Below are 27,119 nucleotides of genomic sequence, written 5' to 3'. Positions count from 1 at the left end.
TGTTGATTGCCTCCTATTTAAAATGCAACTAAAATCATGGATTGTAAATTGTTATTTAAGTTAATCTGTGAGTGTACTGCACTCATTCTGTGAGTGACCAGGCTTTAGATTGTGATACAGTTTTAATATGCAAAATGTTACATAAATTCTCATTTTGTTCTCAATTATGTTAAATATTTTGGGGCTGGATTCTCCAATCTCGCCCACAGTCGGGATTCAACAGTTCCACTGCAGTGAACGGAGATTTAGCTGAGCGTCAAATTTTCTGTCCTCTCTGGCAGTGGCAGCGGGGTGTGAACGGCCAGAGAATTCCGGCCTTCATGTAAATTAAAGTGCTGTTCCTGGTCACTTTGATAGCTTGCTTAAATGCAAAGAAAAGATTTAGCAAATGGTTGAAGTTTATTTATTAGTGTCACAAGTGGGCTTACATTAACACTGCAATGAAGTTACTGTGAAAATCCCCCAGTCGCCAGACTCTGGTGCCTGTTCGGGTATACCGAGGGAGAATTCAGCATTACCGATGTACTTAATCAGTACATCTTTGGACTGTGGAGGAAACCGGAGCACAGATGAAACCCACGCAGACACGGTGAGAACGTGCAGACTCCACACACACAGTGACCTTGATGTGTGAGGCAGCAGTGCTAACCACTGTGCCACCCTGCTGCCCATGTAATGGTTATGCACAGTGTGAGGGACTAAGACCTTAACCTATGTATTTTTTTATAGAATATATGTAGCTATCTTCGTTGCTATTTTGTAAATTCTAAAATTGAACAAAGACCTTTGAAATGTCTGAACCTATCTCTACCAGTAAACAAAAGAACCCAAGTTGCCATTTCAGAGAAACTTGCACCTCATTATCCCTGAGGATCCATTAATGATCACCCAGAGCACAACCCAACTTCAGAGAGCTATAAAAAGGCCATCTGCATTCAATAACCCAGGCTGAGCCAATAGAGACTGATGGTCTGCACAGACAAAGGGGCCCCACAACCTTTCTTTCAATTCATATTTGCTGAAACATTTAGCAGTATTCAAAACCCAGCAACATTACAATGCTGGATACCCACTATTTTGTTTGAGACCAAATGGAGAGACAGGGCATGTGACCTAGGCTGATGGCTTGTTGGACAAGTTAATATTTCCTTGCTGAGCTGAATAGCTCAGTCTGCTGCTTTAACATCTGACAAAGAAATAAGCTCTAACCCAGGTTAGGCTCACGGTCCCATCTATCTTGATCCTGTTGGAAGTTCTGTACCATCGCAGACTGGCATTTTGTAATGTTAACACCACTGGACAGCATCGGTTTTTAACCTGCAGACTTCCATGAGAGAATACCTCATTGGATATTGATTCAGGAACTCGCATGAACCAATGGTCAGAATTTGATGTTGCTTATGTGTGAAATCACTTGAGAAGACATCAGGCCACATTCTGTCATCATTGTTCACTCACACAATATTTTGTTGTGTGTCAAAAGCACACCTGCCATCAATAACACAGGCAATTCAGTTCTTGAAGGAGCCAATTCAATGCAACTTTGTGTGGCCCATCTACTTTTACAGTTGGTGGGCAGGACACCTGGCTTGATGCCTTTATGTTTTAGCTGCAACTCTGCCTGCCTGCCTTCTGGGGATTGAGGTTTGTATTTGAATGTGCTGCCTATACATTCTTTGCAGAGCTTTCCCCTGCCAATTTATCTTTTCCACATCTGCTGTTCCCTGAATACTTCTCCCTGAGGGCGCACATTAGAAACCCCAGCCCACACTTTCCCTTTTCACAGTGCCTACAATCTCCCGTCCTCCCCAGCAGCACTGAGCCTTTCCCAGCATGCACTTCACATTGGCTGCCTGCTTGAAGTTGTATTCCGGGGCTGGTCCCAGTCAGAAGTGCATTTCACGCTGGCTTCTGAGCCTGCCAAATGAGAATACCCAACAGGCAAAAGATTTTGGCCAATATTTATTTTCTCTATGATCCCTGCACTGTAAATCCTTCTCTTCTGTCTTGCTATCTTTATTGTCTGAGCATGGAGGCAATGTTGCAAACTCTCATCCCACATTTTGCAAAGAAACTAATCGTCCAAGTTCATCCTGTTTTTAATTGGGGTTATTATTGGAAAATTGAATCACAGGAAGCGCAAGGGGGTTGGGAAATACAAAGAGGGAACAAAATACCTTTCTGGCTACGGACAGGTAGTGAGTGGAAAAATTAGTGCTGTTTAAATTAACTTGACTGTAACAATATATCCCCTGTATGTGGATAAGCTTGTATATGCCAGTTGACATTCTGTATAACCATAGCTGACACTGACAGTCACAGTGTAGCATTTCTCATTTAGTTCTTGTGTGACTTCATTTTATTAATTTCCCCTTTACTATCTCAATGCTCTTATGTGAAATTTGGTCATAGCATTACATTGCTTTTTCTAAAAGTAAAAAGTTCAAAATTAATTTGAAATTGCAGTCATTTATAGTGTTGTATGCAAACTCTCCCTCTATGCACCATTGAAGAGAAACTCCAGTCTTGTTTAGAAATGACTATTAATTCTCAAGGAATGTTTGCTGAGAATAAGGTACTCATCATATACCTAGCAAAACATATTTACACCAATATCATGAATGTAGATCTTGACAAAGTCTGAAATTTATTGAGTTTGTTCCAAATCATTTTTCTGTAGGATGGAAAGATCAGTGTAGCTGGCCTGGCTTCACTGGGAAGCAAGGAAATAAAGGAAAAAAAGGTCTTTATCAGCTTAGTTGGCACAAAAGGCATGGGATGCAGGTAAGTCATCATTTTTGTTAAATCTTTAAACAAAAATGTAAATATTTCTTAAACAGGTTGCACTTTTCACTTTTACCATTAATTATTGAAAGTATTTCTTTGTTTATTTGTTTTTTTACACAGTACTCTCTCTTTCTGTCTTCTAATATAGCATTTCTAGTGGTCCAACCCAAAAACCAGGGATCTTTATCAGCAATGTGAAACCAGGTTCTGTATCAGCAGAGGTGGGCTTAGAGGTAAAGTGAGACTTGCTTTGGAACTCTTCACTGATAATAAGTTACAGTTATTTAACACTATTTTTAGTTTGGCAACATGTGAAGCAGCGGGTTAGGGTTAGAAATCATTTGGGACACCAAAATAATAAATTGTTGTATAAAACAATATTCCTATGTTACATAAATAAATTGATTTTGTTGGGTTGGTTATAGGCAGTTTGCAGCCCTGGGCTGATTTACACTAATAGATCTGTAAGAAGCACAATTATCAGTGTTCATATTATATGCCTGAATAAAACGTATGTGATCTCTGAGAGATTTAGCTTATAAATTCAGGATTATAATGGTTAGGTTTTAAATGACCTGAATATCTTGCACTATTTTTTACATATTACTAGCAATTAGAGATGACATACAAAATACATTTTTAAATGTTATGTGCAATCTATTTATTTCATACCTCCCCAGTTACAGAGATAGCACTGGAGGATTGAAAGATTCAGTATTGCTCCATTATTTAAAAAGGAAGGAAGGAATAATCCAAGCAATTATTCATCAGTTAGCTTAACTTTAGATGTGGGAAAATTACTGGAATCAATTTTGAGGAACAGTATAAATCTTCATGTCTGACTAATTTGATTGAATTTTGACGGGTTAGTGTTGGCAGTGAGGTGGATTAAGCCTACATAGATTTTAGTAGTGCTTTTGATAAAAGCACTGCAATCAGGCTAGTCAAAAAAATTGGGATTCAATAGTTGGGTCAAATTGCTCCCTATCACTAACCAACTTGGGATCCAAAGAGTAATGTTTGGAGATGTTTCTGCAACTTGTAGTTTGTTACCATTCGGGTTCCATAGTGCTCACTACTTGGTCCCTTGACTTTTATATTTAATACTGAAGATTAAGACCCAAATATAGGGCCATAATAAACAAGTTTGCAGATAATTCAAAAATTGGTGCTATAGTTGTTGGTGAGGAGGAAAGTTTTAGTCAGCAGGAAAATATAGATGGCCTGGTCAATTTTGCAGAAAAGTGGAAACTGGAAATTAGTCTGGAGAGTGTGAGAAAAAGCAATTTGGGACGTGCATCAAAGCAAGTGAACACACCATAAATAGAAGGACACTAGGTAGTGTGAAGGAACATAGGGCCTTAGAGTGTGTCTACAGACCATTAAAGATAGTAAAACTGATTGAGAAGGTGGTTAAAAGAAACACATTTTCCAAAGAAGGCATGATTTTCTTTATTAGCTGAGGCATAGCATGTAAGCAGGGAAGTTATGCTGTAATGTATACAGCACTAGTTAGACCATGGTTGAGTCCAACTCCGGTGACTGCATTCATTACAAGAAAGATGTGATTGCACTGGAGAGGGTGCTGAGGACATTTGCGAGAACATGGTCAAGATCGTAGGATTTTAGCTATGACAAAAGGACTAGATAGGCCGGGATTAGAACATATAAAGCTGAAATATATCACTTGCAGTTCATTTTGTCTCGTAAACCAATTTATGTTCTAACCTAGTATTCTGTTCTTCACTATCAGTAATCCTATTCTTACTTTGTCATCTTTCAAATTTGTGTAAGACCTTTGGGAATTGTTCGTGCATTTGTAATTTATGAGTCTTTTGTGTCATTATATTGTGTCTGATGATTAATAAGGAGGGACTGAATGTGTATGTTGTTCGGGACATAACTCAATAGAGAGTGATATTTTACAATGTTTGAACGTAGGTTGTCAAGCTACATTTATATATCATATTTCTCAATTTTAAATCCAGGTTGGAGATCAAATTATCGAAGTAGATGGAGTAGATTTTACAAATGTGGATCATAGAGAGGTAATAAAAAAAAGTTTCTGTGAAATTAAATTTATTTTTATCTGATGCCCATTTCTAATAGTAACAACATGGCACACTTGTTAAATTAATTCGAAAGGGGACAATTTTAATCTAACCGGCCTGTCATGACACTGATAGGTTTGGATACAAGGTTTATTTTACATGCTAACCAATTGTACACTCCATTAGTCAATGGAAATAAATATTGGACAAGGTGTAAAAACTGTTACTTCACCTGATCCCATGTGCTTCCCACCCAGGGAGCCAAGTTAAAATTATATTCCCCTTTGTATCCATTTTCATAGTAGAATATATAAAGTGACCAAAATGAAAAAGCTTAAAAAGTTAAAAAGAGGAACCCATTGGATTTGACATAGGGTAGGATCTTGAACCCATACTCTCCATCTGCAAGATCACCAGTGGGGGCTCAAGATCTGGAGAAACATGGAAATCGCAAATCTCGCCGATGGGGAAGTTGGTGTGGTAGGGGGAAAAGAAGGATGCTGAGGGGACCATGGAATGAGTGAGGAATGAATAAGTGGCTTATTGAGTGGGGGGTTGAAATGTTCCTGGTGGAGTGTTGCCAGCATTGTACAGATGTAAACAGGCAAGGGGGGCTGTATTAGTGTGAATGGGCATGACAGTAGTGCCAGAGTGAATGGGCATGGGGGAGTAGGGAAACCTGGTTAGAGTGAGGCATCTTTGGTGACAACTGATGAATTCTGGGAGGCATACTGAGGGAATTGTTGATAGGAAGGGATGGTGAGGGTTGGGGATGGCTTGTCTGATGTCAGGGGGATTGAACTCCTCAGGGAGGCAGAGAATGTGACATTCATCTGCATGGGACAGAGGGTCAAACGTCACACCAGATGGTCAGTGGTTATGGTGGGTAAGGATGTGGGCCACAGTAGGAATTTGGAAAATGTTGGACTCTACCTGAAAAGCCACACGCAACATGGTTGCTTGCCACTACCTGAAGCCTTGAGGTTGAGATTTTGAGATGCTGCTTGGAAGTTGGGTTACCGGGGCTGGAGAGAGCAGCAGGACAGCTCAACTGGACAACTGAAGGGGAACACAAGCACATAGAACCTATAATGCAGAGGCATTTTAATAAATGAGTGTGTGAAGGGCAAAGTCTCAATGTGTACAAGAGGCTTCTAGTACATGGCTCACAAGGGACCCAGCAAAGATCTTTGCCCCCCTGCACATATATGATTCTGAGGGAAATGGACCCAGCATGTGGTGTCCCCCTGAAGAAGAGGAAGGTGGGGGGTTGGGCCGCGCGGAGGTTGGGAGAGCGGAGGTGGGGAGACGTGGCGGCACACAGCCTTAATGATTATGAAACACAATTAAACCACATCAGACCTCATTAAAGTACAAGTGTAGTCTATATACATAAATGGAAGAACATTAACAATTATATATTATAGTGCACCTGTGCAAGTACATGTGAAATTTTAACTAATTAATCTTTCATTCCTTACCACTTCTCCTTGAAGCTCCCCCAATATCCACAGCAGAGTTGGAGGCCACCTACTGACCAGTTTGCCCTCTTGTCTTGGATGACACTGGGTGGGGGGAGGTGGGGGGGGCGGAGGCGGAACGTCCTTTGGAGATCCGAGGCCTGGAGAGCCCCAGCACACTTTGGCTCTTCTGCTCCTTGGTCAAAGAATGAAGCTGAAGGGGCCACAGGCAAGAGGGATTCTGAAGGGCTAGCCACCCTCAGAGTATTGCATGGAGGTCCCGGGGTGTACAATAGCCGTGCCTGCACCCTTTGGGTGCCCAAGAGCCCCTAACTAATTCCTTGAGTAGCGGCCCTGCAGGGAGGTTGAGGTGCCCCATCCCCTTCTTGTGTAACCACAGCAAGTTCTCACCCATGATAGCGATGAAGTGCAGGTGTGCGTGCATCTCTGAAAGAAACTTGGCCTTCTGTTTGACATAGTTTTCCATGGCTTTTGTCATCTTTCCTATGGAACCCTCCATGTGTTTACAGGTCAGAACCAAATCAGCAAAGAGCAGGCAGACTGTCTCCTCCGTCTCACATGCCATTCTATTGAGGACCTTCACCATCTCTGCTTGACGTTGCCCTGATTCTCACAGCATCTCCAGCATTTCATGTAGGGCCGATCCCAAAGGCCCATCATTCAACTTAGATATCGCAGATGGCTCTTCCTCAGCAAACCTCTGAGTGCTGGTGAATTTGGCTGGCCCCGATTCCTTCGGCAATGGATATGTATCCATGTGGTGACCACCCGAATGCGAAATCCTGCTGAACCATGTCCATTGTCCCCCGAGGTGTTGTCCCTGGGCTGGTGAAGGGTGCAGGTGACTGCTGTGACACCTCCACAAGGTGCACTTTTTGTTTCTTTTCACAAAAGCCCTTGGTCCTGTGACGGCTGGCAGTACTCCTGGACAGGATTACTTCATCTGGCCTTCCCTTCTGCCTGCTGGCACCTGTAATTGTAAGAGGAAAGAGCGAGTGACTACATGAGCTGTTTGAAACATGAGGGAACACATAACCCTTCAGTTTCTATGTAACTGCATGGATCCTTACTGGATCCTTACTACTAACCTCTATACCTGCAGAACATCAGTCTGGTTCCTCCCTCGTTTACTGGGCTGCCTGGTTCTCAAACTCAGTAAGGTTCTTCAATTCAGGTTGCTCCCCCCCTGGCTCAAGTCTTCTCTCTCCCTCTGTCTCCAGTTGTGCTGTAACTTCTTTTGCACAGAAAGAGAAGATGGTGTTGAGAGTGAACAGGTTTCATTTATCTTTCTCATGCTTCCATCCTTATAAATCACCCTCTGATTGTGTGCTATATGATTGATGCACTGCAGGATGGGCCTTTGGGATCGGCCCTGCATGAAATGCTGGAGATGCTGCGAGAATTGGGGGAATGTCAAGCAGAGGTGGTGAAGGTCCTCAGTAGAATGGCATGTGAGACGGAGGAGACTGTCTGCCTGCTCTTTGCTGATTTGGGTTCTGAGGAAGCACACTGCAGAATAGTGAGTCCCTGCGAGTTGAAGGATAAGGCTCACAGAGGCCATGTCATTAGCGGTGCTTGCCCTCAATACATAAACCACCAGCTGCTGCCAACACCGCCCCACCCCCACCCCGCCCTCCAACAGTGCAGATCAAAGATCTGCAGTGGCCTCTCCATCTGCAGATTGGATGGATTGCATTAGGGGTATGAGACATCATCTTGTCACATTAAGTAGCTCTTTAATGTAGGGCCACCCTTGTTACTGAGCCCTGCACCATTCAGTGAGGTGACTGTGAGCAGTTGAGTGATCTCTTCAGTCATTGATCTATTTCTGGCACTGCAGGGCAGTCCTCTGGTGGAGACTGTGGGTATTGACCACCCTGGCAACCTCCTGCCACAGTAAGAAGTCTCACAACACCAGGTTAGAATCCAACCAGTTTATTTGATAGTTATCCCACAAGATTTCAGAAATAGTATTCCTTTGTCAGGTGTGTGGAAGGGTTACCGAAAGCTTGTGGGACTACTATCAAATAAACTAGTTGGACTCTAACCTGGTGTTGTGAGACTTCTTACTGTGTTTACCCCAGTCCAATGCCAGCATCTCTACATCATAACCTCCTACCATGCAGGATTGGAGACACAACTTGGCATCCTCCTCATCCTCAGGTTTACAGGATGTCACTCCCAGCTCCTCTGCATTGAGGGAAATGATGCTAAACCTGTGGAGCAGAGCTCCCTGGGATCATCAGGCCATTTATCCTTCCATGGTGAGTCACGACAAAGAAGCTTATAGAAGTTTGGGTTTGTGATTTGGTGCAAATTCCCACTGGGCTCCACAATGGGAAATACTCATGGTCCCTGCCCTGGACTTTGGACGAGAATGGTAATCCCAACAATGGAATTACTACCTGGGAACATTAGTCCAAATTAGTCAACAGCAAATTTCAGACAAATATTACAGAAGTTTTCTTCATGTAAAAATTGATCAACATGTGCAAGGAATTTCTGAATCACTTATTAAATACAACGTGAATATTCAAAGAATCCCATGAAAATTACTTTTTTTGGTGATATATTACAATACAAACCATTTTATCTCTGATTTGAACTTGGTAAGTGATTCAGGTGAGTAAGTGGGGGACAAGGAGGGTGGTGAATCTACTTACCATGCCAACCTTAACAGCATGTGGGCTGGCTCACATGGCTCCTCTACATACTGCCAGGAAAATTGTTGTCCCGAGACCCCCAACCTCCAACCAAAAAGGGTGGGAAGGTGACCTGTGAGTGTGTGGGGAATTTCCGCTGATAGGAGTAGGTTAGAATAAAATATGCCAGGGTCCATTTGGGTGCATAAATCACAAGATGGTTTTACCTGCCTTCTATAGTTACTTCTCTCACCTTGTGACAAAAAAGCAAAGTCAGTTTGCTTTGAATTGGTTCATAAATCTTTGCTTTTCTTTTGCAACAGGCTGTCCGAGTGCTGAAAAGCAGCAGAAGCCTGACGATCGTTGTGCTCACTGGCGCAGTAAGTATTAACCACTTTGAGAACAACAACAAGAAAACCAAGTGATTTTGAGATAAAAATAAAATACTGCAAATGCTGAAAACCTGAAATTCTGGAAAAGCTCAGCAGGTCCGGCAGCATCTGTGGAGAGAGAAACAGAGTTGAGGGGTGGGATTTTCATGCCAGTGCGATCGTCCAGTCCCACTGATGGCAGACCCCCAACTGAGGGTTTCTCAGGGCCGCAGCGTGGATTCTGTAGGAAATTCCATTGACAGCAGCACACGCTGTGGGGGAGGCCAGAGAATCCCGTCCATATGACTTTTCTACAGAGGTGCTTTTAGAGAGGTTATTTAAGGATAGTTTGAAGCTGTAGAATTGTAAGTGCAGAAGGAGGCCATTCGACCCATTGAGACTGCACCAACCATAATCCCACCCAAGCCCTACTCCCACAACCCCACATATTTATCCTGCTAATCCCTTAACACTAGGATCAATTTTAGCATGGCCAATCAACCCAACCCACTCATCTTTGGACTGTGGGAGAAAACCGGAACACCTGGAGGAAACCCACGCAGACACGAGGAGAACATGCAAACTCCACACAGACAGTGACCCGAGGCCAGAATTGAACCTGGGTCCCTGGTGCTGCAAGGCAGCAGTGCTAACCACTGTGCCACTGTGCTGCCCTTTTCATAAAGATATACTTTCATAAAATGTAACTTTCTGAAAAAATATAGATAATTGTACCCAAAGTTGCATGCAGTAATATTTAATCCACCAAGAGTATTCGATCTGGGAGAAAAAAGTTGGTGAGACCAAGTTGCAGTAGACGATATTTTTATAGGGGAAATGGGCAAAACAAAATAAAGATTTAAGGTATAAAAAAGGGTGCATCACCTAAGATCCAGTCTCAATGTTCAAGCTGCATCAGGAATCAACCTCCTTAGGTTTTAGAAGTACGGTCATACAAAGACACAAAATTTCGAAAAGGCCAGTTGTTTCATCAATCCTGTCTCATGTCATGATGGCTGGAGCATTCTGATTAACCACCACCTCCCAATCCTTATGTTTTGGAGGAAATATCTGAAAAGCAGGTTTAATAATTAAAATGACCAAGAAAGGCTTGGTATGCTCCCTAAGTCCCTAAAAACATCTGAATCTTAGTCTCCCAGTCTGTGGCATATTTGATAATATTGAGGGAGATAAAAGGGATTTTTTTTAAACATGAACAAAATGTTGATGAGGTCAAGGATTATGTTTACAAAATCAGAGGACTGAGGGCTCCTCTTTAAAAATCCACTTAACCAATGAACAGTTCCATATTCTTAAATTCACTAATTAACACTATATCATGGGAACAGGACCATAGAAAAACTGCAGTGATTGAAGGAAAAGGGCACTGACATCTTAGAAAAATGGAGATGTACAACAGATCTGACTTTACCAGTGTTGCTAACATCTTGTCAATTAACTTTTAAAAAAGTCCATAGTACTCAACAGTGTTTGAATACTGTTACTTAAAAACAGATGGCCTGTTTTGATCATGTAAAGAACTTGGGATGCCTTCTGTTTGGAATTACATCAAATGATCTCTTATTTAAATAATACAATTCCCCTAATATCTATTTTCTAGATATTTTCAAATGCTGATAAGTAACCTAAGCTGCTTTCTGATTTTCCTTGTACTTTTTCTGAAGGTAGCTTACATAATGATTCTTCAACTAGGTGCTCATTTTTTTTAAAAAAAGTAAAGCAAAATAGTAAATCTCCTATAGCATCACAAATAGAAAGGTAAGACCAAAGATGGTCTTTTAGGAAAAGGTAACTAACATCGGGTAATTGAACCAGGATATGCAGATATAATTTAACCCCCTTCTTAAACTCAATCATGTGGCGTGATTTTTTTTACATGTCCATTCTAAGTTCCTATATCCATATGTATTATGAAAACTGCACATGTAATCTGTTTACACTGTAAATGCACCCTTCTACCAATGCAGTATGAGGAACTGTCCACAGACAGATTGCTAATATATTGCTGCATGATCTCCCATGGAGTTACCCAGCATGAGTTGGAGGATACAGTCTGTCACCACTATCTCCTGGAGATGTTGATGCTGTCGTTTACTGCATTGTGCCATGCAGCTCCTTTCCTTGTCTTGTAATCTCAAACTTGAAAATAAACCTCAATTCAATATTTTAGATGACATAATTAATTTAATGTGCTGTTATGATAAGTAACAAATGAAAAATTAAAAGAATAATAGATTTTTTAATTGAATGAAGTATTTTAATAGCAATTGAACAGAACAAGATACCAAAATTATGGTTGATCCAATCTTAGCACATAAAATATTAAAATGGCAATTTACAATCTACTAAAATGGTGAAATATGGAAAATAAATATATCTAAAATTAAAGATTTGAGGTATGATGGGCAATAGGGCATGATCGTTGACATGAATTAAACTGAACCAAAGGCCATAAATTGTTTAATTGGTGAAATGGAAAAGAGAGAATGCATGAGTATTATCAGAAATGTAACCTGATGGATTAATGACAGTGGGAAGGGAACTTGGTGAAGGGTACATGATCAGCCCTCAAGTGGAACAATTTTTCCTGTCATAAATCACAAATAATTGGTATTGTAAGGTGGAAATATTTTTAAAAAGTGAATGACAGAGCCTAGAAGGCAATCAAATCTAACTCTTGGTAACTTCTGATCAAATTGTAAAACGCAGTGGTATCTATCGTACGTGATGTGACTCTGAGGCTCCATTTAATGGTAGAGTTGAACCTAATGGTGACACAAGTGTGTTGACAGCTAATTGCTCCTCACTTGATATATCGTGCGTCATGGCCTAGCATTACGAAGGTTGAAAAAATTCATTGCTTTGTTACACATTAATTTGCTCTGTCCAGAGGGTGCATTGGATAACTATCTTGTAACAACTTTTTCATATAAAAGAAAGAGATTTGTTAAGAGAAAGCTGTAAAATATTACATATTGCTTCAATACCAAAATATCTGTTGTATTGGTTGTACTTTTCTTTGAAGATGTTGATATGATTGAGCAGCGTTTTCCACTCCACTTGCCACCTGACCTTTTTTCTATATAACCTATCCTTGAGGCACATAGCCCATATACCTGGATTGTACAGCTTCTCTTGCAACAGGTTCCCCCGTGCAAGATGCGGCAAGCCATTCAAATCTTCCCTCACAACCCCTCATTCAAAAAAGACATACAGATAAATTTTAACTTATCTTTTCAGTATTGATTGACTGGCTTTGCGGTTTAAAGATTTCCATTTCATCTGACTTTTTCCATTTTACATGAATAGTTTAATTCAGTGCATTTTAGTTCACTATTGTTTTAATATATTTAATTTGGTGATGCAGTAAGATTTTGTGTTGCTATTCCATTTGCTCTTAGGGTCAGAGTATACTATACATTTATTAGCCACGTTATGAGATTTGGGTCTACTTATCAACACAATGCTCTCTATTGTGTATAATCCGAGGTTCTCAAGTTGTGTAATATCCTTTCACAAAGCATCTGTGGAGGAAGGATTGAAAACAATTGTAAAGAATAACATATTTCTCCTGAGATCATGTTTGTATCCATAAGGTTATTGTTCCAAAGATGGGCACTAGGAGTCGAGCTAATTCCATAATCTCATACCTATTGTCACATTACCTTTAGTAATAGAAAGAAGAGGAGGATAAATCAAAAGATAATGGGATATAATTGAATTCCTTTAATATTGAAGATAATGATGAAAATCATGAAAACTTCACAACTTGGGGTGGTACAGTGATTAGCTCTGCTGTCTGACAGAGTTCGCTTCCAGCCTCAGGTGACTGCATGGAGTTTTCACATTCTCCCCAAGTCTGCATGGGTTTCTTTCAGGTGCTCCGGTTTCCTCCCACATTCCCAAGATCTACAGGTTAGGTAGGTTGGCCATGATAAATTGCCACTTAGTGCCAGGGGAATTAGTGGGATAATTGTGTGGATTATGGGGATAGGACTTGGGTAGCGTTGTTGTCAGTGCAGGCTTGATGGGTTGAAGGTCCTTCTTCTGTGCTGTAGGGATTCTGTGATTCTATGATAGGCTAAGAAATGAACAGAAGGGCTACATATAAAAATGAGAGCCCTTCTAGTCACATCAGAGAGTGAATGCCTGTAACATCAATAGCTTATTTCTTCACATTGTGCTTTTCATTCCAGGGGAAAGAGCTATTCCAGACAGAAGAAGAACGAATTAATGAATATTACCGACGTGAGCAAGAACGTCAGGAATTGATGCACCAGAAAAAGGTAGCGATGGAAACCAACAAGATCGTGAAAGAACAACAAGAGAAAGAGAGGCTGTGAGTTGTTACTTTCAAGTTGCTTTATGACATTTCTACAGTGCAATGAAACAAAATTCATGCCCTTTTCAGACTGGCCTCAGTCAGACATCATCTTCTAATTGTATTTATTTGCTGAGCGAACTAACAAAAATATTCAGAAAGAACACGGCAGTGTTAATCTTATAATAAGAACATAAGAACATAAGAAATAGGAGCAGGAGTAGGCCATCCAGCCCTTCGAGCCTGCCCCGCCATTCAATAAGATCATGGCTGATCTGTCGCTGCTCAGTTGCACTTTCCCGCCCTCTCCCCATAACCCTTAATCCCCTCTCCTATCAAAAACCCATCAACCCGCGTCTTAAAAATATTTAGCGAGGCAGCCTCCACCACTTCAACGGGCAGAGAATTCCAGAGATTCACCACCCTTTGAGTGAAGAAGTTCCTCCTCAACTCCGTTCTAAACTGCCCCCCTTTTATCTTGAGGCTGTGCCCCCTAGTCCTACTGTCTTTTTTGAGCGGGAAAGAGTCTTTCCACCTCTATCCTATCCATCCCATTCATCATCTTATACGTCTCAATGAGATCTCCTCTCATTCTTCTAAACTCTAACGAGTACAAGCCCAGTTTATTCAGCCTCTCCTCATAGCTCAACCCCCTCAACTCCGGTATCAGCCTAGTAAACCTCCTCTGCACTCCCTCCAAGGCCAAAATATCTTTGCGCAGGTGCGGCGCCCAAAAATGCACACAGTACTCCAGTTGCGGCCTCACCAATGCCCTATACAGCTGCAGCAAGACCTCCCTACTTTTATATTCAATCCCCCTCGCTATGAAGGCCAGCATCCCATTCGCCTTCCTGACCACCTGCTGCACCTGATGGGTCACCTTTCCCTCAAGGTCTGTCATACAAGCCATTCAGCTTCCAAAACTATAGAGAAATTGTAGCTTCTTTGTCTGCTCACAACTGAGCCAAGGCAGTTTCCTGATCTCTATTTCTTTTTACCTGCATACAGTTCAGCACACCAATGTTTGCTGTTTAAATTGTAACACTATTCTTTTTTAATGGAGCATTACAATGCAAATGGAACAAAGGGAAACAAGCTTGGTCACTAACAATACAAGCTGCACTTTGTCCAAAATTGGTTGCATTATCGAGTTAATGTGAAACAGAATAAGAACAATAAAATGAAACTCAATAGGCAGGATTTTACATTGTAATAATTCTTTTTTATTATTTTGCAAGAAAAGTTTTGCAGCGATTGAACAATAGCTTCATTTATTTGTACTGTTGGAAGAAAATAAATGAAAAAAATCAAAATCACCTTCACAACCTTAGGTTGTTTTAAATTACTTTACAGCCAGATGGTACTTATGAACAATATTCATTATTGTAGGAAGTGCAGCAACCAATCATAGGATCCCTTTAGTGCACAAGAGACCATCTGGCTTATCCTGTGACAGACTATCTCATCCAGACCATCTCCTCCACTTTGCCACTGTAACTCCATATTTTACCATAGCTAACCCACAATTTGGGCCACTAAGTGGAAATTTAGCATGGCCAGTTTACCTAATCTGCATATCTCTGGACTGTGGGACGAAACTGGAGCACTCGAAAGAAACCCACGCAGACATGGAAAGAAAGTGCAAACTCCACACAGATTTGGTGATGCTGGTGTTGGACTGGGATGGACAAGATGGGAGGTCACACAACACCAGGTTATAGTCCAACAGGTTTATTTGAAATCACAAATTTTCAGAGTACTGCTCCTTCATCAGGTGAAGTCTTCCAACTCAGAGGGAAAGTGGAAACTCCAAATAACCTCCAAAATTCCAGTGCAGTTCCATCAGTACAGCACTGAGATGTCAAATTAGATTATATGCTGTAGTCTCTAAATTGGAAATTGATCCCACAGGGACGTGAGTGCAGTGCTGGATTTAGGCATAAACAAGCTACAGCTTCAGGCCTCACAAAATCTGCAGGGGCCTCACAAAATTTCAGAAGCTTTACAATGAAGAGAACATTTAAGAGTGGACACCAGAAAAGAAAAAGCACCAGCTTGAAGAGCAACTCAAAGAATAACCAAAAGTTACTTTAGTCCAGAAACAGATAAGGATCCACCAACCCAAGGTGATCAGCAAAGTCCAAAACAACCACAGCCTAGTGCCTCTGTTACTGAGACAACAGAGTCTGGAATCTCAGCTGAGGAAATTTTTTACTTTAAATACCTTGCTATTAAATAATTAAAAGGCATAATTATGTTTCTAATTTTTTGAATGTCCTGTTTTGGTACACACCTTTGTAAGACCTATTGGTGTTAACTTTTTAACAAGGGGCCTCCAAGCTTTATATAGCTTAGAGCCTCGCCAAGTCTAAATTTGGCACTGTGTGAGTGCTATCAGTGAATCACGATACTTACACAGAATCCGTTTGAAGGATTTTATTTTACTTTAACTATTTCAATCAATTCACCATCATGTTTTGTATGAGGTCAGACCTTCAAGCAAATTGGGTCAAACTAAATTCCAGCTCAGATCAAGTTGCAGTTGAGGTCTTCTATTGCTGCATTAGTAAACCTATATTCAGGTATGCAACAAATCACTAATTCAGGAAACCTTTTAGAATATTATTCCCTTATGTACCAATGATAACCGATTGATAACCTCACCTGAAAATTGTGTTGTCTCTGTAACAGTGCAGAACAAAATGTAAAATTCTTAATGACCAAAATTAGGACATAGTTGTCTTTACTGTTATCATGCACAGGAGCTGGAAGATATCTGCAATATGTTAAATCCATTCAATAATGATGTATGTAATTTAGTTAATTCATTACATGGAGAATATCATACATCTTTTAGATTATTATTAATATTACAGTTCTGAAATCTTTGACAAACTAGAGCAACAGAGAATATTTGGTGTGGCTTTTCATCTTGAAAACTCCAAGTCTATTTATGCTTTAAGAATCAACATCTGTTTATGTGATAAAATGAGAGTGATACCTCTTGAGAGTAGATCTGTGTGGGATTAAATGTTTAAATGTCACTGTTCTGAGTTCATATTACAACAGTTAGTCATTGGCCAGAATTTTACCATACAGCCCGCCCCGGAAATCAGAGCGTGCAAGGAGTGGACCATGGAAAAGTCCATTGATCTTAGGTGGGATTTTATGGTTTTGGGATGAGCAAAGCTGTAAAATCCCGCCTATTGAGTTTCATTTTATTGTTCTTATTCTGTTTCACATTAACTTGATAATGCAACCAATTTTGGACAAAGTGCAGCTTGTATTGTTAATGACCAAGCCTGTTCCCCTTTGTTCCATTTACATTGTAATGCTCTCTCTCGAGCTAGCCTCACTGATTGTGGGTTGAAATCTTATTTTCAGGACCCAGTTCACAGCAGCAAGGGATTAGCCAATGTTGGAGCCATGTTTTATTATTTGTTATGCAAATTAAATTGTTGTTCTGACCTATCCAGCTATAATCCTTACTCTGTTCAATGCATGGAAATTTTCTATTGCTTGCAAACTGCACACAGGAACATTGCCCCAGTGCCTGTTTTTTAAAGAACGTAATCAGACAGGTAGCTGACAACCTTTTTCCTCCTGAATACATAGATCTTTCAAACAATTTAGTGTTAGTCGCGATAGTTGCGATGGCATTGTTTGGTATTGCTCCAACAGTCAATGCCATTGGCACAAGAATTCAGGATTAATTTTTTTCCCTCTGAGTATTGTCTCAACTGTGTCACTGTATAGAGATGAAGGTGGATGTCACTTGTCCTTGTGGTGTTAAAGAGAAAATCAAATAGAGTATTATATCCTCCACAGTTTTTGTGACAGGTGGTTCACAGTATCTTTCAAATTGCATATGCCTGTGGGGAGGAGAGGGGAGAAAAGGAGAGGGAGGGGGGAGTAAAGATTTAGATTATGCAACCTCAAAATAAGTACATTGGGAAAGTCTGATTAAATTAAATGGGAAGCTGAGACATGAATTGAATGAAACATTTTTTAAAATTCTTTTTTAACCTTGCATTTGTATCTAAAAGAAAGTAGTGCATTTCTAAAATGATGTTTAATATTTTTAGAAGGAAGTTAGAGATTTCACAGAAAACCACTGAAGAACAAGAGAGATATCGCAAGGAAATTGAACAGTAAGTATTTTGCACAAGTATTGGTCCCTTTCACCTAATATTGATTTGCAGTAATGTCAGTTTGATGATGTATTTTGTAACCTTCCAGGACAAAGTTTTGACTCATATAAAAGATTCCATGGTACAATTCAAAAAGAGTAGGGACTTCTCTAGTTTACTGCCCAACTGCCTGTTTTCTTAATTATGTTTCTTAACAGACATAATCAAAACCCTTATTCAAGGATCATGTCCTTTGTTTAATATGATTTTTTTTAAGTGCAGTATTTATTTTATATCCCACTCATACACAGATCGCAGATGAAATTACAGATTAATATTCAATGTAGCATATTTTCATAACAACCAATATTGTAGAGTTATTAATGTTTGTTCTTGCAGATCACTTTAATTTACCAAAAATGATACATACTGTTTAAGGAGCTAGGAAAACAAACTTGTGAATTTATATTGAGTTCCTGAGTGAAAATTAAATGGCATATCATGAAGATGGCCATTATAAAAAATGCTGCTGTGTAATTGCTCAGGTCACACCAGACTACATCAATTAGAATTTACAAGCCGCCAAAGCAGAAAAATATTTTTAACCGCATCTTTTTGCATTAGATATTTCCCTGCCCCAAGCTAGATTTTTGTTTTGACTGGAGATCATTTTATTTATTTGCACATCTTGACGTAGTAGCACAAACTGAATAGATTTGAAATTTAATTGGCAGGAACAACACTTCATTTGCTTCATTGATTTCGTGCAGATCATTATCAAATAATCGCAATACCACTCAATCTGATTGTTGAATTTTCCTCAAAAATACCCACAAAAAATTACCTTTCAGCTTAGACAGTGGTGCAAAACCAGCTGATTTTATACGTTTAACTAGATCATTGGAAAGGAATTCAGATGAAGGGTATAGGGTTTCCATCCAGGCTCACGAGAGAGGGTGTCCAAAGTGTCAAACAATGGGGCCCAGGCCCAAGCAAATATTTTCCACACTATCACACTGGAATCTGCCTTCTAATCAACATGTCTTGGTGCCTAGGCGAGTTTCTGCTCTCCGGACCGAGAATACCTGATGCTAAAATGCTGCCCCTCTGTAGGAGTTCACCTCTGTTATCGTAACAGCAGTTTGCACCCCTCCCCATGTGGATGTGAAGACCGTACTGGATGAAATATACACCACCGCAAGTAACCTTGAGATGAAACATCCCAAGACCTTGTTCATCATGGCTGGGGACTTCAATCAGTGCAAGCTCAAGAGCGCCATGCTAAGACACCACCAACACATCTCCTGTTCCTCCAGAGGCTCAAATATTCTAGACTACTGCTATGCAAATATCAAACGTGCCTATCGTCCACACTTTGGTAAATCAGACCACAAGGCTGTGCTCGCGCTCTTGGCTTACAAGCAAAAACTGAAATGGGACATTCTGTTAAAGAAAGTCGTACAATGTTGGTCTGAGGAATCGAATGATCTCCTATGGGGCTGCTTTGAGCCAGTAGACTGGTCAATATTTTAAAACTCAGCGACCACTCCCAATGAGTATGCCACTGCAGTTGCTGACTTCATTAGTAAGTGTGTGGAAAACTGTGTGCCAAAGAAGCAAATCCGTGTGTTTCCCAACCAAAGTCCAGGCCTGACGCATTCAAGTTAGACAACCCTGTACAAGAAATCCAGGTATGGATCCAAGGAGATCCATCAGAGTTGCCAAGACAGTACCAGACCAAGATCCCAGGCTAGCCATATGGCCTCCCACCAACTATGGCAAGGTCTGCAAGACATAACAAGCTACAAGATGAAGACATGTAAAATTGCTGCCACCAATGAATACGTCCTCGATGAGTTCAACACATTCTATGCCCATTTTTGAGCAAGAGAGCACACCCTCCATCCCGAAAGCTTTGGACAAAGCAGTATCTGGTTACCATCAAAGGGACCAGAGCAGCTCTCTCAAAAGTCAACCACCAAAAGCAACTCGATGGAGCACCTGGACAAGCATTCAGATCCTGAGCGGACCAGCTGGCGGGGATATTTGTAGACATCTTCAATCTCTCCTTACAATAATCTGAGGTCCCTATCTTCTTCAAGAAGATGACTATCAACCTGGTACCATAGAAAAGCCAGGCAGCGTGCCTTAACATCAATTGTCCATTGGTTCTGACACTCATCATTATGAAGTGCTTCAACAGGTTGGTCATGGCACGAATCAATTCTAGTGTCCCAGAGTGCCTGGGTCCACCACAATTCGCCTACTGCCAGAACAGGTTCACAACAGACGCCATCTCTCCAGCTCTACACTCAACCCTGGAACACCACGACAACAAAGTCATCTATGTCAGACTCCTATTTATTGACCACAAATGTAAGCTAATGCATTTTGGAAGATCTAATACAGATAGGAAATATACAGTAAATGGCAGAACTCTTAAGAGTATTGATAGGCAAAGGGATCTGGGTATACTGGTACATATGTCACTGAAAGTGGCAATGCAGGTGGAGAAGGTAGTCAAGAAGGCATATGACATGCTTGCCTTCATTGGCCATTTGATCGGCCATTTGATCAGCCACTGGGGTATTGAGTTTAAAAATTGGCAAATCACGTTGCAGCTTTATAGAACCTTAGTTAGGCTGCACTTGGGATATCATGTTCATTTCTGGTCGCCACACTACCAGAAGGATGTGGAGGCTTTGGAGAGGGTACAGAAAGGAGTTACCAGGATGTTGCCTGTTATGGAAGGCATTAGCTATGAGGAGAGGTTGGAGAAACTTGGTTTGTTCTCATGGGAGCGACAGAGGTTGAGGGGAGACCTGATGGAAGTCTACAAGATTATGAGAGGCATGGACAGAGTGGATAATTAGAAGCTTTTTCCCAAGGTGGAAGAGTCGATTACCAGAGGGGCATAGATTTAAGATGCGAGGAGCAATGTTTAAAGGAGATGTATGAGGCAGATTTTTTACACAGAGCTGTGGGTGCCTGGAATTCATTGCCAGAGGGGTAGTGGAAGCAGTCACGGTAGTGACTTTTAAAGGGCATCTTGACAAGTACATGAATAGGATGGGAATAGAGGGATACAGTCCCCAGAAGGGCAGGGGGTTTTAGTTAAGTCGGGCAGCATACAGGCTTGGAGGGCCGAAGAGCCTGTTCTTTTGCTGTAATTTTCTTTGTTCTTTGACTACAGCCCAACCTTCAACACTTCTATTCCTACAAAACTCATCCCCAAACTCAGTGGCCTGGGGCTCGGCTCCTCTCTCTGAGACTGGATCCTAGAATTCTTAACCCACAGACTGCAGTCAGTAAGGATAGCAACAACACCTCCTTCACAATCATCCTCGACACCAATTCGCCCCAAGACTGTATCCTCAGCCCCTTACTATACTGCTTTATACAACTATGACTGTGGCCAAATTCCCTTCAATTCGATTTTCAAGTTTGTTGATGACACCACTGTAGTGGGTCAGATCGCAAACAATAAGAAGACGGAGTATAAGAAAGAGAGAGTCTGCTGAACTGTGCAATGACAATAATCTGTCTCTCAATTGACATTTGAAGACTGGCAGAATTCATTTCTAATGCATGTGTTAATTTACATAATTATAAATATACAGGGAAAACCGGGCAAAAATCAAAGTGCTGGGTGCCATTAACTAGTGTTGATACTGGATATCAATATTTATATTTTATGCAAACCCTTTTGACATGCTGAGCAGTGACTAATGAGCAAAGACAAATTGCAGTTGTGAAATCCATTCATTTATTAGCAACAAATGCCATTACTCACAGTCTTGAAAATGTCTAGTGTACAGAAACAGAACTCTTGTTTCATTTACATTATTAATTTGTCAGTTATTGGAAGTACATTGCACAATGCCACTCATCTGTATAATTGTGAAACTGTTTCAATTGTCAGCATTCCTTATTCCCAGGCTATTCGTGGACTTCTTGTCTAATTGAAAGCAAAGATTGTAATAATCATTGTCCTTTACAGGATAGAAGCAGCAGAGCAGAAGTTTAAAAAGGAATGGGATGAAGACTGGGGACATCGAGAACAACCCAAAAGTCCAAAATCAGTTGGTGCTGACATATCCCCACCTCCACCAGCGAAAAGTAAAAGTGAGATATTTTATAGTAATATTTTCCTTTTTTAAAGCATCCTATTCATTTTTTTTGTCTGCTACGGAGGGAGTATTTCAAGTATGACAGCAAGGAATCCAGTTGAGAACAGTGCATATTATTCTTGTGGGAAATGGAGAAGCAGAATCTATGTAACAGTGTCAATGTAAATGTAAATGTAAATGAAGCGCCAGGTTGTGTCATGTGAGTGCCTCAACCATCTACTAAACTAGTGTTAAGAAAATGGCCACACTGTAAAAACTAAATATATATCTAATGCTTCAATTTTAATTCCCATACTGCTTAGTTTATGTCAAGCAGAGAGACTTAAAATTCCACTCAAATCTGGTAGAAGATATTTGGGCCACTGCTGTGAACTCAACAAACCAGCCTGTTGTGCTGATGCCCATAAGAGTTTAGAATAATTTCTCATTGAAACATAGCGCCTGAGGGGCCTTAATTGGGTGGATACCAGGAGAATGTTTTGCATCTGAGTTTTATTAAATAGCAGTTAGATTTTCAGAACAGCAATAGCTCAATTTTCTTTTTTTAATCCCACAAGCTCATATCAATTCATGATTGGTATAACCCAACTTGCATATGAAGTAACTATGTGGCCTTTTTTTTTTCAAAACCAGGATCTTTATAAAACCTGTTTATGGGGCAGTATGTAATTTAATGAACCATAGATTACACAGACCCTGATTTTAGACCATACTCAAAAAGGCTTGTGGGGCCTATGTAGCATGCCTGGTCCTTATGACCCTACAAAAGAAAGATAAATATTAATCTTTTTTGACCTCTTTGTGGACCTGTCCTCTTCTCTCCTAGAGTGGAAAGGCCCAAGTCCCATACTCAGGTCTCAGTTAAAATAATAGTCAGGTCCTGATGATATAATCCATGTGTGTAGAAGGACCCCAATGGCTTTTAGTTAGTATCCTTTTACCTACACGATGAGCATGTTTAAATTCCGTTAAGATTCCCACTTCCTTGTTTCCTATATCCAGTGTAATCTTCTCACTTTGGGGATTAGTGGGGAAGTACTGGAAGAATTAGCAGGCTGATTATCAAACTTTTTGAATCTCTTCAGGAACACTTGAACTGTGAGCAAGTAGTTTTTTAGTGGTACAGAAGGAGGCCATTTGGCCAATCAAGCCTGCACCTACCACACAATCCCACCCAGGCCCAATCCTACAACCCCACATATTCACCCTGCTAACCCCCCTGATACCAGAGTCAATTTAGAATGGCCAATCAACCTAACCTGCACATCTTTGAATTGTGAGAGGAAACCAGAGCACCTGGAGGAAACCCACACAGACACAGGGAGAATGTGCAAACTCCACACAGACAGTGACCTGAGGCTGGAATTAAACCCAGGTTCCTGGTGCTGTAAGGCAGCAGTGCTAACCACTATGCCACCATGTCGCCCATTAACTTGAATCCAGAGCTTCGGGCTCAGAGAAAGGGCTACTACCTCCTGAGTGACAAGATGTCCTGGACTCCAATCGCTAAATTGATATCCTTTGCATCCATTGTACTTCTGAAAAATGTGCCCAACACAAACTAGCTTCTACCCTGAGGCAGCACTCTGATCACTCTGTAACCTAAGAACAATACCAAAAGTTAAACACAGTTATGTTAATTTCTTTTTTTTAAAGATATTTGAAGGTTACTGAGTGTTTAAAGAAAAGTTAATCACTAGTTTGTCAGGCATCAGCCTAGCAGTGACACATTCAGAAATTTTAACAAATTGGAAAATTAGCTGGCAGTAAGTCAGCAATGTCACTTGCATCGGCAGCTGTCATTGTATTGATATGCAAATTTATATTATTGAGGACCTTTTACTGTGGATCCTCCCCAGGACTAAGGTAATGCCCATAAATGCCAGCATAGTTAGATTATGTAATTAGGCTGAAGGCTTAGCTTTAGCATAAGCAGAACACAACGGTAGTCAACCTCTGTCCACTCCCCAGCACAGTGGTACTTTTCAGTTCTTCCTGCTGCCAAAATTTTTTTTCTAGCAAGATTGAGCCTTTAAATCCAGCTGGTGAAGCATATGGGCATCACCTGCTTTGTGCGCAGCGGCATATTGGATTAGTTCACAGCAAACGCACCACGATGAAAAATTCAAAGCTGATGATCATTAGTTAATGCTTTATACTCCTCACCAATATAAGCTGTGAAGAATAATAGATATTGCCATTTAATTTCTATTGAAATTGCTTGCCTTGTTAGGAACTGTCACAGATTTTTTGAAGATGTGTAGGGTTTTGCAAATCAAATTGCAAGTAAGAACTGAAATACAATGCCCATCAATATTTAATTATCTTCAACAAATTGTTCAAGGCAGAGCTAAGGCGCACAGTGGATGAGGGAGACTATAAATTTAATCTCACTAAACTGCAGCACTGGTTTGTAGTTTGCAGGATTTAAAACACTTCCTTCACACTTACTGTGATAATTAGTGTCAGTGCCAAAGAATTAAATATTTTCACTTTTTTGGCTTGGATGACAGCATCAAGCACTCCTAAGTCAGGAATGGCACAGATAAAGTACAGTATTAAATTCTTTCTATACCTCTTCAGGAGGAAAATGACCTCTCCTACAGCAGTATGAAATTCTTATTTCCTGTACAGGTCATTCTCATGATCTCTGTATGAATGCGACTTAATATACAAATATGGACAGTTTTGCACTCTTGATTTATGGCCACTGCTGACTGAGTTGAGATTGACTAAAGTTGAGGGTGCATATTATATATTTGGGTAATGTGGAAGACCAACTCATGATGAAGCAGGTTGGTTCTACAAGATTCAGTTTCACACTCCACAGAGTTTCCAACATCAGCAATATCATCTTGTGAAGATGCCAAATCTGTGCAGAAGTGCCAAGCAGAAACCAGATTGTTGTCCTCCAAAGAGTGATAGGGAGGGATAATTGTAAACAGATGCCACGGCATGATCACCAAGGTTCAGAATATTATTGGAAGTGGTGGACAAATTGGTTACCCTCCTGCTAGCCTTCAGAGGAGAAAAATTGGGTGAAACAATAGATGGCAGTATATCTCCAAGAAAACAGATGTAATGAAACTTCAATAGAAAGTATGAGAGAATTGTTTTGCAGCTGAATAAGGTATGGCAGTGTGGTGGTAGGGGCATTGGATCATCAAATCTAATACTTTGACTAATAGTCCAACGAGTTGAAATTCATATCCCAATTTTAAAAAATCTTTCAGTAAAAAAAGGCTGGAATCAATATAAAGGCCCATAGATTGTAATAATTACATCACTAATGTCCTTCGCGTAAGGAAACCTTCCGTCCTTATCTGCATGGCCAGTTCTACATCAACATGGTCAACTCTTACCTACCTTCTGAAGTGAATTAGTGACTCAATTCATTGCATAACAATAGGGAAACTTGTAGTTTGCAATAAATGTTGGCCATAGCAGCAAAACCCACAATGCAAGACTGAATTAGAAAAAGGGTTCATTGCCACAGTCCGTAAGGTTTGTGAAACTTTTTGAGCTACATTAGTAAAAACACTTCCACCATGTTTAACAAGAATTGTGCATCTCAAACCAGAATAAAAATTATGTTTTATATATTTTAATTTTTAAATAATTTCTTCTGGAATTATTTAATTGTTTATATGGCTTTTCAATAATTGAGTTTTACTTGTGTGCACTGAAACATCAACCTACATGTAATATAGTAAAACATTTTTCTCCACGTGCACTCCCCATACAAAACTTTATTTCCTGTTGTTACATTTTTATCACACTTTTGATCAGGTTTTACATTTATAAATTCCTGTGTTCACATTTGTAATATGTTTCTGCTGGCTATCGGGATCTGAAGCAAAATATATTTACACAGTCTAAATCCTCATTCTTTGTGACCATAGAACACAAAATCTTCACTATTTTGAGAGGGAAGGCGGCAGAATGTTGTTGCCAGACTTCCAAGAGGAGATAGTTTGTGCCATGGTCAGCTCTGTATTAAACATTGCCTGGTGTGACTCAGGAACTCCACTCTGACATGGGCATCTCTGCCACGCTGCCACATTCTCTGCAGGGGAAGACAGTGAGCTAAGGGGTGCATATTTCACAGGCCTCTGTTTTCTCTGGGCCCTTTTCTTGACCAGCAGAACTTTCCATTCCTGCTTGCCTCTTCAAATGGCCTTCCAGTCAGCCTACAGCAATCATGGCATCAGCAAGTGTCTCTTGAGTTGTCAGTGTCAGTGCTCTAATTTTGAGGTGTTCTTGCAGCAGAGTTATACACCTAGAAGATTGGCAGCTCAGTTCACCTATAAAAGATCTTTGGGTAAAAGGCCATCATCCATCTGTCAAACATGGCCGAGCTGGTGCAGATATCATTCGCTTATTGATGAATGTACGCTGATTAATTAGCATGCTGCAGGATCTCTGAGGTGGTGATCTTGTCCTGCCAAGAGATGCTGAAGATACATCCCAGACAGCAAACATGGAAACTGTCAGTCTTTTTTTCCTGCCAATCATGTGTTACCCAAGCCTTATTCTTGCAGAGAGGTGCACTGAAGACATGGGTTTGCATAATCACAATTGAAAATGATCACTGTATTTTAAAAAGGAAGCCACAAAAAAAGACTTGGTAGACCTTCAAAATGAATTCCAGAAAGTCGGGTAACTCCTTTTGTGGTTTCTAGATAGACAGAGACATTATGCCTGGGAAGATGCAAATGATTTCCCAGATGCAAATTGACTATCCCTCATCATTTAAATGGAAGAAATTTAAGGGAAAATATCTGATACCTTTAAATCCCATGAAGATGTGACATCAAATAAAGTCTTTCAGTGAAATAAACATGATGGAAAGTTAGTAAAATATCAATCATCTCCCCACCCCCTGCCATTGTGTACCAATCACATCAGCTCCAATATGTGGACAATGGAATGCATCAATTTTGCCGTCACGTGAATGAAACTAGCTGGAGACAGGGCCCAATTATCTTATTAATCCAGCAAGGCAGATGGAGACCGGGAACACAGGGAGATCAGACCTAGCAAGAAGAATGCCTCAAAAATACATCATCTCAAGCAATAAAAAGAGCTCAGTTATTTTACGTGCAAGGTTATATTTCTTTACTCCAGAAGCTTCACAACAGTTTCACCCTTGAAAAGCCAGAAACGTCCAACCTCCATTCACATT

The 27,119-nt window shown here is 40.5% G+C and overlaps 1 protein-coding gene across 3 annotated transcripts in view; it reads left to right on the top strand.

The window, feature by feature from the left end:
* Nucleotides 1-27,119, top strand: part of ush1c (Usher syndrome 1C) — a 226,814-nt gene that overhangs the window by 81,078 nt on the left and 118,617 nt on the right. For all 3 annotated transcript variants that reach the window (XM_080190278.1, XM_080190280.1, XM_080190279.1), the window contains exons 8-14: nucleotides 2,681-2,784; nucleotides 2,936-3,020; nucleotides 4,776-4,835; nucleotides 9,285-9,341; nucleotides 13,550-13,692; nucleotides 17,760-17,825; nucleotides 21,805-21,929. In XM_080190278.1, coding sequence (XP_080046404.1) covers nucleotides 2,681-2,784; nucleotides 2,936-3,020; nucleotides 4,776-4,835; nucleotides 9,285-9,341; nucleotides 13,550-13,692; nucleotides 17,760-17,825; nucleotides 21,805-21,929 — 640 coding nt within the window. The remainder of the gene's footprint in view (nucleotides 1-2,680; nucleotides 2,785-2,935; nucleotides 3,021-4,775; nucleotides 4,836-9,284; nucleotides 9,342-13,549; nucleotides 13,693-17,759; nucleotides 17,826-21,804; nucleotides 21,930-27,119) is intronic.

The sequence above is a fragment of the Carcharhinus amblyrhynchos genome, chromosome 6 (assembly GCF_965287045.1).
Source record: "Carcharhinus amblyrhynchos chromosome 6, sCarAmb.v2.hapA, whole genome shotgun sequence".
Lineage (NCBI taxonomy): Eukaryota > Metazoa > Chordata > Chondrichthyes > Carcharhiniformes > Carcharhinidae > Carcharhinus > Carcharhinus amblyrhynchos.
The sequence above is the reverse complement of the archived record's forward strand: the minus strand, read 5'-3'. Positions and strand labels throughout refer to the sequence as shown.